This window comes from Arachis ipaensis, chromosome B8, assembly GCF_059453495.1.
Source record: "Arachis ipaensis isolate K30076 ecotype BB chromosome B8, ASM5945349v1, whole genome shotgun sequence".
In the NCBI taxonomy this organism is placed as follows: Eukaryota; Viridiplantae; Streptophyta; class Magnoliopsida; order Fabales; family Fabaceae; genus Arachis; species Arachis ipaensis.
In genome coordinates, this window is record NC_142443.1 from 101,898,827 (window position 1) to 101,918,759 (window position 19,933).

The window sequence follows — 19,933 nt, forward strand, 5'->3', positions numbered from 1 at the left end:
AATTCGGATCATCACCATATGTTTTTCTTGGTTATGGAACTTGGCACAAGGATTACAAATGCCTTACCAATACTGGAAAGGTGGTTATCACATGTAATGTTGTTTTTGATGAGTAGAAATTCTCTTTCAAGGATGGTCAGTTCACTACAGAATTCCTATTATTCATAAGTCAGCTCAAGCAATGCAATCACAACCTCATCTCAATTCCCACCCTTCACCTCCCTCAAGACTAAATCAACTCTTGATCTCAACAGATAGCATTTGTCGCCGCACCACTTACATGACCTCAAACAGTCCCTCATCATCTATTGCTATTCACACTCCTCATCAATTCACTTCTCACACTTCTCAATCTTTCTACATATCACACGGCAAACAGTTTTGAGATTATCTTCTATATATAACAAATAGATCCTAACATTTATATAAGTTTACATAAGAATAAAGGATAAATACGGAGAAATAAGAAAAATTAGTCAATAATAATTAACTATCAGTCTATCACAAATTTTGTACATTGTGTTATTTAAAGTTTTGTTGACTAATTATGAATCGATTTTAATTGTATTATTCTTTTCTTATTAGAACTGAATAACAAGAGTAAAACGTTTCTAAATTACCATATTAAAGTTTGAGAATTTCGAAGGAACAACAAATTTTCAATAATCTATCAAGATGAGGGTTCACCTTGACGGAAAACTTTCTTTGGCTAAGAGATAGCTTTTCCAAAATTGCAAAGTTGATTTGTGAGTTACTTTTTTTGTACCACCTTTATATGCTCTCACAATAAACTCTTCACTTCTTGCTCTGCAAGATAACAATTATTTCAGAGGAAACATTTATTGTAAGCAAAAACAGTTAAATGTATAATTATTTATGTGTCTCTTTTTATCGGTATAAATTTTAAAAAGAATAGTTTTATGATATGATACCAGAATTTTTATGATTTAAAAGTCTAAAATTCAATTTTTGTTAACTCTTAAAAAAAATTATAGTATAAGATAAATAAAAAAATATATATAAAGAATTCAAGCAGACTTAAAAGAAGTTGATATATGAGGGAACATGTTAAAAATATAACTAATTAATTATTTATGTATCTCTTCTTATCCGTTTAAATTTTTGAAAAAAGTAATTTTCATCACAAACTCCTTGATGGCACACAAGTCACAACATATACATGCATGCACTGGTGTTCAAGATCCGGCTTGGACTCGAGATATATTTTGCCGGATTCAGATTTGCCATTTTAAATCAGTGTTATTTTTGGGTCGAGTTTGAGTTATGTTTCGAGTCATCTGGTCTCGTTCAAAGTTGTGTTTTACAATAAAAATATACATTTTACAATGAAATTAGTAATATTATATTATACTTTTATACTTTAATTAATATTTTTTTATATTATACGATATTATTTTTGTTTTAGAATAATTTATTTTGATACAAAAATATATAATATTTGTTAAATTAAATTTTTAAAAATAAAATTTTATTACTTTAATATATAAAATTTACAAATTTGTATATGCTAATTTTATATCAGGTCGATTTAATTTATTTTTGGATCGGGTCATATCAAAATAGACTCAATTACCTTTTAAAATTGGATCCAAATCTACTTAAACTTGACCCTGAACACCCCTTCAGACATGAATTAGGTAACATGCAAAGTTCAGAGCACGTTTTGAATGAAAAGCAAGTTGAAGTCTATATATATATAGAACTTACATATCTTCGAAATTTGATAACCATCTAATATAAGCAGCCCCAAAGTATACATTTGTAAATGGTTGAAAAAGGAGAGCTTGACTCCCTTCTATTCCATAAGCGCCATAACCTAAGTCACTGTAAGCTAAGGTACATTAATTAACCTTAATGATCATAGAAAATCATAAAATTATTAAATCAATGAAGAACTTTAATTTTGGCAATATATATATACCTCATCAACCAATGAGCAGTTTTTGGTAAGATTTGCATAAGGCCTACAGTAAGTTCTTTAGAGTTGGGGGTAGTTCGCATAACAAGTAATTGTCTATCACTTTCAAGTTCAGCAATAGCACAAACCATTCTCTGCAAAAAATAATTAGGGATATAATAATAATGAGACCCTTTAAATGATAATGTCTAAGTATAATGCTCTTAATAATTATAGTTAGTGTTAACTATGATTTTGGTTCTTAAGATATGGCTCGAAAATTTTTTTATTTTTATCATTTTTTCATACAAAATCGTCTTTAAGATTTAAAACTAAATTTTAAAATTGTCTTTTTTACTTAAATATTAAAATTTTAGACTAAATTGTCCATAATAAAAAATTATAAAATAAAAAAAAATGTTTTTGCTCCAGGAAAGGAAAAAAGAGGAAGCTGTCCACGATCCACCTTTACCTCCGTTTTCGTCGTCATCTCCGTACGATTTTGGTCTCTAAGGTAAGGACAATTTTAAAACCAAATTAAACTTTAGAAACGATTTTTTATAAAAAAAAAGATTGTAGATAAAAAAATTTTTTAACTTATCTCTTAAGGACCAAAATCGTACTTAACCCTTAGAGTTACTATTGATTTCTATTATGAAAGTAATGGAAATCAATAAAATTTAAAGTGGTTACAGTAGAAAAATGATACTTATTGTACCACTATTTTTTGTATACATCTCAAGTGTACACTTTTTTTTATTTAAAACATTTTTTGCATTACTCCCTTTTAATTGTCCCTTTTAAAGAAAAATAGATCCTCAAATTAAATAAAACATTGGTAATTATAATTTAATAGATCATTTTATTTAGAGCTGTCAAAATGGGCTATGTTTATTGAGCCATCTTATTTACCTAATTTTATTTCTAAAATTAAGTCTGTTTAAATTTTTGGTTAAATTCGATTAATCTAAAAAATGACGGATTAAATGGGTTAGTCCATAGATTAAATAGGTGGTTCATTTAAATTTCATTTTATATTTTCAAAAAAATTGTATATTTTTTGCCAATATTTTTTTCGATTTGATTCGAAAATCCGACTCATCAACTGAAAAAATATTGTTTGTTTAAGATTTTTAGTCAAAAGATAATCTTTTTTGTTAAAATATTTTTTTAAAAAGAAAATAAAAAAATAAACGGGTCATCCCATTTAATCCGTCAAGCTAGCCATAAACGGTCTGGATTGAAAATTATAGCCTATAAATAAAGTAATCTTAAGCGGTCCAAGTCTAAACGGGCCAAGCTAATCTGTTTGATAGCCCTAATTTTATTCAATATTAGAGAGTTATGTTTCTTCTTCTTTTTGCTATTTTAGAAAGGATTTAATTACTTTATTGGTCTTATAGTTTTACTAAATTTATAATTAAATTCTGATATTTTTTTCCTTTTAATTGAGTCTTTACATTATTTTTAATTTTGTAATTAAGTTTTTATCGGTATAAAAAATGTTAGAATATTTTTTCACAAATTGAAGTTACCCATAATTAAGAACTTAATTAAATCTTTGATCACATATTTTTTAAAAAGAATATTTTATTAATTTTAATATTTTTGTTACGAAAAGGACCTAACTATAAAATTAAAAGCAAAGTAGAAGTTCAATTGAAAAAAAATACAAAAATCTAATTGTAAATTTGATAAAATTATAAAAACTAACAGAATAAGGGAAGTTTGGATTGGCTTCTAAAAAAAGTACTTATTTTTTTCATTTTTTCAAAAAAGATCTTTTTTAATAGATAAAAATTATTCACATTTGGATAGGCTTTTTAAAAAGAATTTTCGTGCTTGTTTGGATGTCATTAAGTTGATAAATTTTTTTTTCAATAAAACAATCTTTTTTCTATTTTTTAGTGTATTTGATACATTTCTAGTAGTAAAAATAAAAACGCTAGAAAAATAAAAATATCTTATTTGAGAAATTACAATTTACATATTTTTTTAAAGATTTTTCTTTAAAAATAATTTTTTCACATAATAAATAAACAAAAAAATATTTTTATATTTTGTTATATCCAAATGTAATTGATAAGATTTTTTTTTCACAAGATATTCAAATATAAAATTACTTTTATTTTTCTATAAGATATTTTAAAAAAAGATAACTCAAAAAAAAGATATTTTCTTAGAAACTCACACAAACAAATCCTTCAAGTATTAAAAACGTCTTTTATTTATGCTTTTTTTAAAAGTAATATATTGTTAGTTTTTAGAAAAAGCAAATAATTTATTTTTTTAATTAAAATATTTTTTTAAAAGATGTATTTAAATATGTTTTAAATCAAATAAAAATACTTTATAAAAAAAAGTACTTTTTCACTTAAAAAAATTAATTCAAACCAATACTAATTAAACCTTTAGCAAAATAATCAATAACATTTAATAACTCTAATGTCAGACAAAACAGGAGTAGGAGAGTGTAATTTGAAAAGGTTCGAAAAGAAAGAAGAGAATGAAGAGATTTCTCACTAGTAAAGTTACTCTATTGCATATTCAATAGAATGAGAGAGATAAACTATAAGTACATCATTCAACAAATATAATTAGTCATATTTTAAAAGGTAGGAACTCAGTAAAAATGTGTATAGAATAGAATACAAAGTATATTCATTGTAGAAAAGAAAAAAAAGAGATCTATTCTTATTTTCTCTCACTTTATATCTTTGCACTATTGGAATATGTATGGGAGCAACTGGCATTTTAAATGGATTATTCTAGAATATCTATGCTATGATGGCCATGGTGAATATGGTATTTTAAAAAGTATTATTAAAATTAAAATAATATTTTTTATTATTTAACAATGTTTTTTAAAAAGTGTTACTAAAAAAAATATTATTAAAATATAAAAAAATATATAACTTTTATTTTAACAACACTTATATAATTATTGTCGTCACTGTAGACTATAAAAATATACATACTAGATTTCAACTTTTATTTTAAAATAAGATAAAGTATATTTTTTATTCTTAAAATTTATTAAAAAAAATTTAAAAATATTCTTAAATTTTATTTTATTTTAATTTTGTCATAACAATTTCATAAGAATAAATTTTAATACAAGCTAATCAGATATAATTGTCATGTATTATTACTGAATTAGTTTTAAATTTCTTAAAACTTTAACTATCAAAAATATATTTGATACAAATTGAAAATTTTTAAAATAAAATTTAAACAAAATAAATTTTAAAAATATTTTTAAAATATTTAACAAATTTTAAAGATAAAAAATATATTTTTTCCTTTAAAATATAACTACCCTATGACTACACTTACCCCTAAAAATGCCTAACAGTGTTAACTAACGTAACAACTCATACACGCTTAACATCTAACGATAATATCCATAATTCTATTCAACATTCTTCAATATATTAGTCAAAGTTGAGAAAATAAAGAGTAAAGACAGATAAAATACTGAAATTAAATAAAGACATACAGGGTCTATCTGTGAAGGAAAGTTTCTTCTAATAATAATGTCTGTGACAGCCTGAAAATATTCAACATGAAAGAAAGTAAAAAATAACATACTCATTATCTAAATATATATTTTTATTATTTTCACCATTTTATATTTTTTTTCCACAAACCAATAAAAAATTTAAAGGAAGCTCATAAATAAACGGGCCTTTCAAACATATTCTGAATTAAATTATTTTATTAGTCTTTATAATTTCATCATATTTATAATTAAATTTATAATTATATATTTATTGTTCTAAAAATATTTAATTTAATAAAATATGTTTAGACATATTTGCTAATAAGATTCTAGTTACAGATTTAAAAATTCAAGTACAAACTTGAAAATGTAAAAACTTATAAATTTAAAAAAAAAATTTAATCAAATTCTAATAACGGCAACTTTCTTTCATGGTTCCATGAACGCCATCATAACACTTTATATACATTTTATAATTAGTATCAAGAAATTTCAAAGTCAATGAAATTAATTTACCCTCATTTCAGTTTGTGTTAGATAAGGTTGGCCATCAGGATCACGTGAGAGGTGAACCTTTTCACCTTTGACTTCTCCAGCTTTTAACCATTCGGCTTTGACTTCAGGTACCCTCCACATTGCTTCTAAGTCACGATGGTTAACGCAATCATCCCAATAGCTAAAACTTGTGGCCATCCTAACATATATACCAATTCGATGAATAAAAATTCTAAATTTGCACTTATAACTATAATTATCAAAACCGTGAAAAAAAATTAAAAGAAATAACAAATAGGTTCCTTACCCTTTTTTTTAATCTAAAAAATAAATAAATTGTTCACTAAATTTAATTACAAATAAGTTCTTCATCTTTATAAATAGAAAAACATAGATTTCTTCCAATCAGATTTAAACCATTGCGAAGAGATTTTATGTGTCTCCCGTTTATAAATGTTAGGAATTTGTTTGTATTTTAACTTGATGAGATATTTATTTTTTTTGATAAAAAATTTAGAAATTTATTTGTCTATTCCTCTATAAATTATACGTTGGGTAATGTTAGGTAGACAAAAAAAAAAAAGCCAGAACTTGCCTTATTTAGCATTAATTAATTGTCGCAACAATTAATAAATGTTAAATAAGACAATTTAAGGCTGTTTCTGGCTGATTTTCTTTGATTACCAAATATTTCTGTTATACGTTATTGACTATTTTTGAGATGTGTAATATTAAGGAGTCAATTTCTTTTCACTCAATTAAGCTAATTTGTTATTTTATTTATTTTAAGAAATTATAAATTTTTAATTCTAAATTATAAAAAGATATAGGAGAATCAAGTTTTAGTTAGCTAACATTAACCAACTTAAAATTTAGGATTTATAATTTAAAATGTAGGGTTAAGGCCTTAAAAATTTATGAATTAAGGTCTAGAATTTAAAATAAATAAAATAATTTAAAAAATGGCTAATATTAATTTAGAAAAATTGATACCTAAAATTACTCAATATCATGAATTCTAAATTTTTCAAAAACTAAAAATTTTTAAAATTTAAAAAATGAACTAATATTAACTAATCAAAAATTAACTTTTTATACTTTTTCTTTTGGAATATCAAGAATTACCAAAAATAAATAAACAGATAAAACTAGTACTTTCTTGACTTCCTAAAATGGTAAATACATTTCATCTTTTTTTTTTTATCAAAAAAATTTAAAAATACCAAAATTTTGAAGTTATATTCCGTAGGTGATTTTAGTCCTTAAAATCATGTTTTGTACGTTTAATTTTGGGATTCTATTGACCTACAAAATGTAATTAGAAAACTCAGTTCTTCTGAATTTTATGGACTAAAAGGAAGAACGAACAAACTTTCTTCAAAAGTGATCTTAAGTTCTATTTTTTCTTGTACTTAAAAACAAACAAATTGAAAGTCAAAGACTCAAAACAATTTTTAAACAAGATTGTCAAAGACAAAGCAGGTAAAGTCACAGTTACGCCCAATTAATTATTATAATCAAATTACATAGCCTAATTCTGCATAATAACTTATATAATATATGTGTGCGGGAAATTATTTATAATAATTTAGAGTTTAGATCTAAAAAATTTGTAAAGTGATAACGTAATAGAGTAAGATTTATTGGATCAATAGGTTATCTATTGCAAATGACTCTTCTCAAACAATGTAATAGTGAATACTAGTATTTTTACCCGTAATATTATTACGGGAATATAAATCTTTTAAAATTACGTCGATCTTGATATTATAGATTATGACACAAAAAATTTATAGCATTAAACTATTTTTATAAAATAGTCGTAAGGGACAAAAGTCTCCGTCGACTAAAAAGACCAGAGTCTTAAACAAAATTAAATAATAAGTTTTTTTAGTTATTATTTTCAAATGAAAGAGTTTAATTTTTTTTACTTAATTTTAACATTCGTTATCTAAAATTTGAAAGAATTTAACGTGTATATTTTTATATTTAATTAGATATTAAGTTTATTGTACAAATAGAAATAATTAATTTTTATGCTTGCTATTTAAAAATAATATTTTTTTATATATAAAAAAATATAATTAGATATTAACATAAAAAAATTTATATTGATAGTCATAAAATTAACTTATTTTTTTTAAAATAATTGAATCTTAATTTTAACTTTTAAACACAATATTAATATTTTTTTAAATTATATGTAATAAATATTAAAAAAATAAAAATATATATTAAAAAGATAAGCAATAAAAATTTAAAATTAAATAAAAAATATGTATATAATAATATTTTTTATTTAAATTATATTATGTTGTTAATTTTATTTTTTATAGAACATAAAGGTAGAGAAAAATAAAGAATGAGAGAAATGAGAGAGAAAGATAAAGAAGAAGAATGAGAGAGGGAGTTTGTTAATTTTGGAAGCTAAGAAATTTTTTTATTTTAATTATAATGAAAATATCTGGTGACACATTTTGATTTGTCAAATTACTAATATAAAATATGAATTATAAATTATATATAGAGTGGAAAGGATAAAGAGAAATAGAAAAAAAGAGAGAGGTAGATAAGAAAATATAAGAAGGATGTTTACTAATTTTAGAGGAAAATATTTTCTTTAAATTTTAATAAGAGAGTGTCATGTGACACATTTTAGTTATTAAATTAGTTAGTAATATATAAATATAATATATAATATAGCTATATTTCAATTTTAGTATTTTAATTTTAATTTAATTTAAATATAAATAGAGAATATTATGTTGTATATTTTGATTGTCAAATTTGTAATTAGTCTTGACAATGATATATAAGAGAGATAGAGTGAGTGAACAAATGAGAGAATAGAGAAAAGAAGAGAGAAGAGGGGAGAGTTCCTTAATTTTGGAGGGAAAGATTTGATTTCAATTGCGATGAGAGAGTGACATGTGGCACATTTTGACCTTAAAATTAGAGATATATAATAGATTTTAATTTTAATTTAATTTAAATACAAATAGAGAATGTTATGTTATATATTTTGATTGTCGAATTCGTAATTAGTTATTGATAATGATATATAAGAGAGATAGAGTGAGTGAAGAAATGAGAGAGATAGAGAAAGGAAGAGAGAAGAGGGGAGAGTTCTTTAATTTTGGAGAGAAATATTTGATTTCAATTATAATAAAAAAGTGACATGTGGCATATTTTGGCCTTAAAATTAGAGATATATAATAGATAATAGATGTCCAAAGTAGGAGAGAGATACCAACTATCAAATAAAAGTACTAACAATTTCAAATATGCCGAGCCGAGAATTATAAGAAAAATAGCTACAAATTTGACATACTATGAAGTACGACAATTTAATAAGTATATATTTACAAGGATCACCGGAACCGAAAAAAAAAAAAAACAACAACAATCATATATATTTAAAAAGAGAAATGCTAAGAAATGCTAAATGATTATCATAATTTATTGATTTTTACTCATTAATTAGTTATTAATATTTAAAAATATAAATTAAAATATGTTATTAAATTATTAAATTAAAAAAATAAATTAATGACTAAAACTAATAGCTAAAAATAATAAATTCTAATAATTTTCTATCGTTTAAAAATGTAAGTAATGAAAATAATCACAAAAAGAAGAAATAATTATTCATTTAAAGATAGACCATAAAGACATGGTAATTTCAATACAAAAGATGAAAACCAAGTTGATTTTTTATATATTTCACATGATGAAGCCTATACCAGTTAATGAATCATGACTATCCATGTATGTTGCAACAAAATTCTACTGACCTAAGATGCACCTGAAATTAAAGATAATAATAATAGTAATAAGTGCTAAAAAAATAGATGCATACTTACAAGAAAAAGATGAGATGATTCAGGGCTAGCAAGAAGGATTTGCAAAGAGACAATGGGATGCGTTCTCCTCTTTTCGGTGACAACAAAAGAATATGAATGAATAACAATTATTGCCAGGAATGAGATTTGGAGTCGAGTTTGTTTTGGCCATTACCAATTTACGGTTGCCATCAAATAAGGGTTACAAAAGATAACACACATTTTTGTGGTGACAAGGATCATTTCACGGTGTTTAGTCAACGCCTCTTGGCTTGCCATAATAAGTTCCTTAATTTTGAGATCGACGTAAAAATAACATTATATATAATAAAAAATTATATTTAATAAAGATTTTTTTATTTATCATTATTTTCTTAATAAAAATATGATTTATTTTTATAAATTCTTGTATATTCTTATATACTCTAAAACCGATGATAATAATTGTTATTGTCTATTGTAAAGTTTAAGAATTTGAGTTAGCCATTTATTTTAAAATTTGAAGTGAAATTGGATTAGACGGACTCTATCAAAATTATAAAATTTGCCCGAAAATTAAATAATCTTTTCATTATCAATATAATTATTATATATATTACTAAATAATTATTTAAAGATTACAAACTCTTTACAATGCTCATAATAGAAAAAAATCTTTCAAATAATGCATGATATAATAAGCTATCAAAGCATAAACCACCAACTAATTACAGTGAATTTAAAAAATAACTGCTCCACAACATTTTGTTCCTTATCTTATAGCATTTTCAATGAAAAGATTCACCGTAGGAATCATTAAATTAATTTTCAACAACAAAATGCCATGCAATATCCTAATCGTGAATTATAGTGTACAGAGCAAAAAGTATATAGATATACACATATTTTCTCAATTTAGGAAAAGTTTTGCAGCAATTTTTTAAAAAGTTGGTCAGTATTTAATCATAAAAAAAATTAAATAATCTTATATTATTGGATTAATCTCACACCATTAAAATATTATTGATGACCAATTGATAATTACAAAACACAAAAATTATTGGCGCTAACACAACTCAATTTATATGCGGTGTTGACATGTATAAATTTGTCTACAAGAAAAAAATAAATCAGCAGTTTCTAGTTCAAAGATTGTTACTGCTCATAGCTAAGTAACTTTACAAGTTCAACCAATTAGCCGCTTATGTTATTGACGTGAACTATAGTTACTTGATTTGGGCCTCGTTATTACAAGTTGTGATTTTAGCAATTATCTATCTATTTATCTATTTATTTATTTAATATATCAAAATTAGATTTTTTTAATTAATAAAAAAATATCAATTTTTTATGAGTTTCTTTTTCAAATAAAAATATTCTTTTTGATATAATAATAACATTTATTATTATTTATCAATTTTATTATTTTTATTTTTTACATTTATTAAAAATTATTTTTTAATATTTAAGTATTAATTATTGTTATTTAATTAACTTATTTTAGTTATTTAATTATTAAAATTTTAGGTATTAATTATATCTCGATTACAGTATTAAGACTTTATTAAACATGATCTCAATTTAAATTTTGAATAATATTAAGAGCAAGTATATATATGATATTTTAGGTATGAATTATTGTTAGGAAAATGTTACTGTGCTGAAATTTTTTTTTCAGTAGGTGCTAAAATGAGTTGGTTGTACCGAGAGAGGGATGCGTGTTGCTTGTAACACCTTATCATACTTAGTATTATACTTAAGTCATAAGATTGAGATATACAACCTCTAAGAATAGTGATATATATATATATAATAATAATAATAAAGAAAAAATTATTTAACTAGGAGCCTTGAAAAACGGGTAAAACAAAATCGCAAAATAAAAAGCGCAACGCTCAGAAAAGGATTACTTGCGTGCTAAAAAACCTAATAGGAACATGATAAAACAATAAACGAAAGGATAAAGAAAAGCCAAGGAACAGCATAACTAGACCCTGACTCAGCCTGCAAATAACGTAATACCTTACTATCTCAGTCTTATGACTTAAGCATAATACTAAGTATGGTAGGGTGTTACATTGCTGCTGCTGTCTGACGCAGAGACAAAAACTCAATCAAATCAACAGGAATCCGTCTGAACTAATGGAGTGTGTTTACGTCATAGAGTGGCATAATTAGCATGGATTAATTTATTCTTAATTATGCTAACAATTGAATTAGATTTTTTGTTGGGATTGGGCTCTTATTTTTTTCAAGTGGTCTGTATTGAAAATGTGTATACTTAATCTATGCAATTTTGGCATAAGACTTTTTAATAATAATAATATAATTTAATTTTTAAATATTCAAAAATTAAAATATTAGAATTTAATTTTTCATGTTAATAATGAATTAAATTATATTAAAAAATTAAAATATTATTATCTGATATGCTTTATTTTGTTTGTATAAAATATGCTATCGTTAATTAAAATTAAATTATATTAAAAAATTAAAATATTAGAATTTAATTTTTCATGTTAATAATGAATTAAATTATATTCAGAAATTAAAATATTATTATCTAATATGATTTATTCTATTTGTATAAAATATGCTATCGTAATTAAAATTAAATTATATTCAGGAATTAAAAAAAATAATTTTTGTTAGTATTTTGTAATTTTATGATTTTGATCTTTTATTTTTTTTATAAAAAATTTGAAGAGCACAGTAAATACAAAGTAATTAATGAATCATTAAAAGTTTAAAAGGATAGTGAATTTATGAAAAAATAAAACTAAAATAAATATATATTAGATTTAAAAATAAGGATAATTTATGTTAATAAATTAATTAAAAGTCAAAATTACATAGATGTCTTGAATAAAAATTAGTTACATGCATATCCTAAATAAATCTATATAAATTGGATCAGACAAGTTTAATTTTTAGGCATTTACATATAAATTAAATCAGGTTGATTTGATTTATTATGCACAAAATATACACAGTAAATTAAATACATACATAATAAATAAGTATGAATTGAAATAAAAAATTTATTATAATTAAATTTTTATTTTAATTCATACATTAAAATTTTTAATGTATTTATTAAAATGAAATTTATATTTAGGATTTATAATAATAATTTACATATTTATATAAATATACATCGTTAACAACTTAATATTTAGTTGTATAAATATAAAAAATAAAAATAGTAAAACATAAAAATTATTATTTATATTACAAATTTAAAAATATATATTTGGAATAAAATTTTTGTATAAATATTAAATATCTACATGTTAAAAATGATGTGTAAAATAATGGATAAAAAACTAAAAATAGGCATGATGACAAATTCTTTTAGGAAAAAAATGATAATAAATTTTATTTCATTTTTTTTGGCCCACTTCATAAAAAGAAGGTGGGACACTCTTGGATGTAAGTTTTGTTTGAGATAAAGTTCTAGCACTCCCACATCTTCAATTATTATTATTATTATTATTATTATTATTATTAAAAAGTCTTATGCCAAAATTGCTTGGATCAAGTATATATATTTTCAGTCCAGACCACTTGAAAAAAAAATAAGAGTCTAACTCCAACAAAAAAAATTCAACCCAATTGTTAGCATAATTAAGAACAAATTAATTCATACTAATTATGTCACTCCATAACGTAAAGTCGTAAACACACTCCATCAGTTTGAACAGATTCTGCCACTGCTGATTTGATTGAGTTCATGTCTTTGCGTCTGGCAGCCGTAACAACACGCATCCCTCTCTCGGCACAACCAACTCATTTCAGCACCTACTGAAAAAAAAAGTTTCAGCACAGTAGTATTGCCCTTATTGTTATTGCTTATGATTGTTGGTTCGGCCATGAGGAACAGTCCAACTGGAGTATTTTGATAATTTTGAGGTTGTTGCGAATGAAAATTACTGATAGAAATTGATGAGATTTGATAGCCAAGAGATTAACTGGAAAAAAAAAACTGTGAAAATTGGTAACCGTACTTGAAAACGAATTAAAAATCATATATATTTTCGGATAAATTACAAAAAAGGATTTTTGAATTTTAAGAGCTGTGTTTGCCACCAACATAACATTATTATTTTGGAAATAAATTTATATTTTGATAAAAATTGAGGTTGATTTTATAAATAAATAAATTTAGGAGTATTTTGAGTAAAAAGTAAGCATTAAGAGATGAATGGATATTTTATAAAATTTTGGATTATTTTTGTAAATATTAATATATGTGAGAGTTAATTAATAATTTTTTAAAAATATTGGGTCAAAAATAAAATACTTAAAAATTTGTGGTTTCATCCACGTGAGTCGAACTAATATAGATGCAGGTTTTTAGATTCCTATCATACTCAACTTGGAGAGCAAACTAAATGTTTCTCTCACTACTTCGGTTATCATCATCAAGATAATAACCAACTCAAACAATAAATTAAAATTATTTTTGTGATCAACTCTCTTGCATTTTGTATCTCTCAATATAAGAATGAAACAATCTAATTATTTGTCAAAAGTATTATAAAATAAAATAAAATTATTTTATATTTTATAATTTATATGTGTAACTGTTCTTGCCTGATTCTCCCGAGGTATAGCTCGTCCTCTGCTAAGATCGGTTGATTTCCAGAGTGAAGCAAGATATACGTCGGCGATGAGTGAACGGCGGGGAAGGGTACCTGCAAAGGCACTCCAACGCTCAAGTCAGAATTGATTGAATAATAAATTGTATTTTTAGAAAAGTGACCTACCTCTTTTAGCTTTCTCGTTTGCTTTATATTAACAGAAAAAGGTCGGCCGTTTTCCTTGAGATATAACGTCTAGGAAGAGGATTAATTGTAAATCCGACGTTACTGATTTAAGACCATTCATGGCCGTTATAAAATCGTCGGTTATGATTGGGTCTCAGACGTAACTGAGCTATAAGGCATAACCGAGCTATAACGTGTAACCGATGTTTACTGGTCATATCACAGCCCCCAAGCTTGACCTGACTTTTAAAGAGATAGGTTGAGCTTTATAATAGGTGAGTTATAGCTCGGTACACTGTGCCCCCAGGTCAGCATAGCTCTTTTAAAGTTATTGATAGGGAACTGAAAAGATTGGCTGCTGTAATTATTATCCCAGTCTCGAGAAATGTAAAACCTTTAATTATTGCTTTTCTAGATAGGTGCGAGTTCCAAAGGTTTAATTTTAACCGTTGGTAATGTAGTTCATTTAATGGCTTTAATTTTCAATATGTATTGGGAAGGTTTTAAGTAACTGAAGAGTTCAGTAGTTTGCTTCTTCCACTACATTCGAAGTGTTTGTTTCAGAAGTTTTTAAACACCATGAGTACCAGAGGTTAGTAACATTACCTTTTCTTTCGTCTAATCCTTTCTTCCCTTTTTCTGAATTCATCGAAAGCCATGAGTGAGAAGAAAGGAAAACCGTTGCCCAAGTTTGAGAATGGCGAGTGGTACGATTGGGTTGATGATGATGTCAAAATAAGGGCTTCTTTGTTTGTTGATAAGGATAGTGTTAATGAAATCAATGTAGCTAGGATAGTGAAATCTGGTTTCCGCCTGGAATTATTGCCATGCAATCGTTCTGATCGCGTGTTTCATAGGAAAAAGGATTTTGAAAATTTCTTTATGTATAGTTGTGTGTTAGAGGAATTGAGGGTTCGACTCCCCTTTAGCCGGCTCGAATGTGATATTCTGAAACAATTGAACTGTGCTCCCTCGCAAGTTCATCCTAATGGTTGGGCATTCATAAGGTGTTTTCAGATTTTGATAGAATTTTTGGAAGTCAAACCAGATTTAGAACTTTTCTTTTCATTATTTCAGGCAAAAGGGGTATGGAAGGGACTGTGGGTAAATCTTAACAGCACACCTGGTTTCTCTATTTTCAAATTATATAAATCTTCCTTTAAGGATTTTAAAGAAATGTTTCTGAAAGTTAAGTCAGTGGATGAGGATTTTCCTTTTTACCTGGATGAAAATCTTGGGGAAAAGTTTCCCTTGTATTGGTGTTGTCAACCTCAACACATTCTGGGTCCCGAAATGATATCTGGTCGGAACGAGTGTATTATATCTTTTCTGATTGAAATGGTATCCAAGGGGGGATTGATATCTGTCTCGGAGTTGCTTCCTTGGGAGGAGAATAAGTCAGCTGTGGTAGAATACCTTGGTGAGGTTATCAGGGTATAGTTTTATTTTGGTTTTCGTTTTACTGAATGAGTATTCTTTTGATAACGTTATCTTTGGTCTGTGGCAGCTGGAAAGTTTCCTGGAGTTACTGCCTCTACTCTTAGGGCTCGGTTTAAATCCAAGAACTTTGAAGGTTCATCTTCGAATGCTGAAAAAATGGATGCTGGGGGAGAAGTTGATCAGCCCCCACCAAGGAAGAAAGGGATTGTATTTAAGAAGAGAAAGACAGAGACAACTGCAACTGCAAGAGAACAGGGTAAAGAAGGTGTTATTCAACTTGATGACCTATCTTGTTTTAGTACAAAATAGGACAAGCTTCATGTTTTCGACAATGATGGAGATGGGTCATCTCTCTGGGACCGAGGTTTTCCGTTCAACGTCATTGCAGACGAGGTTGTGCAAAGTGTTTCTGACATAGTTCGGGTGGAAGAAGTCGGGGATGTCGGAGTTGACCAGTTTCTTCAGGTGATCTTATTGTAACTATTTATCCTGGTTAAACATTTGTATTGTAGGTTCTCATAAAGTTGATTCTTTAAATTTCAGGTGTTGGGCTTTCGATTGGCATGTATTGGCCGTAGCCAAGAAAAAAGGCACAAGAAAATGGTTACGGAGGCTGAACAAGTTGCTGCTTTAAAGGAACAACTTTCTTCTAAAGAACTAGCCTTAACCGAATTGCAGAAAAGTGTTTCTAATTTAGAAAAGGAATTAAAAGTTGAGAAGGAAAGTCGTGAGAAGGTTGCTGAGCTGTTAAAAAAGAAAGATACTGATGTTGAAAACATAAATAAGCGAGTTATTGAGCTTACCGTACAGATGAAGGAATTTGAAGCAAGTAGGGAGGGTGACGTTCTTGATGCTTTTGCTGAAGGGTTTTATCGTGCTGTAACCCAGGCAAAGTTCCTGATGCCTGATGCTGACTTTCAAGCTATGGATCCGAGTAAAGTTGTTCGGGATGGCCAGCTTGTAGATGATGAAGAAGTAATTGAAGAGGGTGGTGATAACTTAGTTAATTAGCTGTAATATTTAGTAGTTTTGCTTTTGTTTTGGGAAACCAATGTCCATGACTGTTTACTTTGTTTGATTTATCTGCGTAATTAGGCTTTGGATGATCCTAATTACTTTGTCTGATACCCGTTAGAGGGATTTGGTCTGTATTTTGATGATTTATCTGTTTTGTCTGTAGCAGGAGTAATTTGGTGACAAATTCCTCATGATGTTATAATATAAATCTGAAATCGGTTGAATGGAACAAAAGAAATTTTATAAATGTACTTACATTTTGTTCAAAGCAGTACCTTACAAGCTTAATTTGGGTAGGCTGGCCTCGTTAAAACCTCTTTGAGCAAAACCCTTTTGGGAAAAATCTCAAGTGAGGAAAAAGAGTACCAGCACTCTGCTTTGCCTTAACTGAAGTATTGCTTTAAAGAACTGACATTCCATGTACTTGGGATCCTAGTACCGTCCAGTTGCTCTAGCTTGTAAGCTCCTTTTCCGAGAATATCCAGTATGCGATAAGGGCCGTCCCAAGCTGCCGCAAACTTTCCATGGGCAGATGGTCGGCGAGCTTCTTCAGTTTTCCTCAAAACCAGATCGCCAATGTTGAAGGATCTTGGTTGTACCTTTTTCGCATATCGCCGGCCGAGTTGTTGTTGTAAAGCTCGGTGTCGGATTGCTGCTGTATTTCGAACTTCTTCCACTAAGTCCAGCTCAACTTGTCGAGCTTGATCATGGTTTTCTATCTGTGTCCTCAAGGATTGCTGTGAAATTTCCAAAGGGATAATCACTTCAGACCCATATACCAAGCGGAATGGTGTTTCCTTAGTCGACGTTTGTACTATGGTGTTGTATGACCATAATATTTCTGGAACCAACTCGGCCCAGAGTCCTTTAGCTTCGTCGAGCTTTTTTCTCAGAGCGTGCAACAGAACTTTGTTGGCGGCTTCAGCTAAACCATTAGACTGTGGGTGTTCCACGGATGAGAAGTGTTGGTTTATCTTTAGATTCTGCAAAAAAAGTTTAAAGTTATGGTCGGTAAACTGCCGACCATTGTCAGTGATAACATGTCTGGGAATTCCATATCGGCATATGATATACTTCCAAACAAAAGATATCATCTGGGAGAACGTTATTCTTGCTAATGGCTGTGCTTCGATCCACTTGCTGAAATAATCAATTCCTACTACCAAATACTTCATTTGCCTAGGAGCAGTGGGGAAAGGGCCGAGGATGTCGATCCCCCATTGATTGAATGGCCAACTTATTACTGACTGGTGAAGCTGCTCGGCCGGGATATTGATGATCGGTCCGTGCTTTTGGCATTTGTCGCAAGTTTTGACTTTCTTGCTGCTGTCCTCCCAAAGAGTTGGCCAGTAAAAACCAGCTCGAAGTATCTTATGTGCTAGGCTTCTTGCCCCCGAGTGTATCCTACATATTCCTTCATGAGCCTCGGCTAACACAAGGTCGACTTCTTTCCTGTCCAGGCATTTCAAAAGTGGTCGGGAGAATCCCCGCCTATATAGAACGTTATTTATTAATGTGAAGAAAGAGGCTTGTCGTCGGAATCTTTTCTTATCTGGAACTTCATCCGGGACAGAGCCGTTTTTCAAGTATTGCAGATAAGGTAGCTGCCAGCTGTTTTTACATAAAGTGCTTAAAATGCTCATAGTATGTATGCTCGGCTTATCTAAAGTGGATTGGAGTAGTGTTGCTGTGTGTGCTTGTGTAGTGGCCAACTTTGATAGGATGTCAGCCCTATTGTTCTGTTCCCTAGGAATGTGGTGAATCTCTATTTTTGAAAAACTGCTTTTCAAGTTTTGAATAATGTCCAAGTATTTTGACAAAATTTGATCTTTAACTTGAAAAACCTGATTCACTTGTTGAACTACTAACAAGGAATCACAATAAACTTTTAAGTTGGTGATATGTAAATCAATTGCTAACCTGAGCCCAGCGACGAGGGCTTCGTACTCGGCCTGGTTATTGCTTGCTTTGAAGGAGAACCGGAGAGAATGCTCGAGGATTATGCCCTCAGGACTTTCTAGCAATATCCCTGCTCTTGACCCTTGGGGGTTTGAAGCTCCATCTACAAACAGGTTCCAGTCCGAGCTTTCTTCTTCCTGCAATGGTTGGGTAAGTTCTGCTACAAAATCGACTAAGTATTGAGACCTAACGGACCCTCTTGGTTGGTATTGAATATCAAATTCTGAAAGCTCGATGGCCCATTTGATAAGTCTGCCTGCTAATTCTGGTTTTGAAAGGATCTGCCGAAGAGGTTGTTCAGTTCTGACGAGGATTGTGTGCCCCTGGAAGTATGGTCGGAGCCGTCTTGATGAGAAGACTAAAGCCAATGCAAGTTTTTCCAATCTTGGGTAACGAAGCTCGGCACCTTGCAGTGACTTACTTACAAAATAGATTGGTTGTTGACCGATCTCTGTTTCTGTTAAAAGGACAGAACCAATAGCCACATCAGTAATAGATAAGTATATATGTAATGGCTCATTGGGCTTTGGCTTTTGTAAAACAGGAGGTTTGGAAAGAAATTGTTTTAAAGTTTGGAAAGCAGCTTCACAGCTTTCAGTCCATTCAAAATGTTTTGTGCTTTTCTTTAAGCATTGGAAAAAATTATAAGATTTTACGGCCAGACATGGTAGGAATCTGGATAAAACTGCGAGCCGGCCTGTTAGCCGTTGAACCTCCTTCAGTGTTGTTGGACTTTTCATTTCAAGTATCGCCCGATATTTATCGGGGTTTGCTTCTATTCCTCGGCTGGTAAGTATGAACCCGAGGAATTTTCCTCCGCGAACACCGAAAGCACACTTCTCTGGGTTCAGTCTCATATTATATCGTCGGATCTGCCCAAAGATCTCGGTTAGGTCGTCGATGTGCGACTTTCCGATCATTGTTTTTGCGACCATATCGTCGACGTACACTTCTATGTTCCGACCTATTTGGTTCTGAAAGACCTTATTCATTAACCGCTGATACGTCGCTC

General features: G+C 28.2%; 1 protein-coding gene across 1 annotated transcript in view; it reads right to left on the reverse strand.

Annotated features, from left to right (window-relative positions):
- LOC107611229 (transglycosylase) overlaps positions 1–9,881 on the reverse strand; it is a 28,453-nt gene extending 18,572 nt beyond the window's left edge. Inside the window, exons 1-6 of the mRNA XM_088497399.1 lie at positions 9,779–9,881; positions 5,937–6,114; positions 5,418–5,468; positions 1,943–2,073; positions 1,729–1,845; positions 688–807 (exon numbers count right to left, since the gene is read on the reverse strand). Of these exons, the coding sequence (XP_088353525.1) occupies positions 688–807; positions 1,729–1,845; positions 1,943–2,073; positions 5,418–5,468; positions 5,937–6,113 (596 nt within the window). The 5' untranslated portion in view covers position 6,114; positions 9,779–9,881. The remainder of the gene's footprint in view (positions 1–687; positions 808–1,728; positions 1,846–1,942; positions 2,074–5,417; positions 5,469–5,936; positions 6,115–9,778) is intronic.
- Between the last annotated feature and the right edge of the window lie 10,052 nt (positions 9,882–19,933).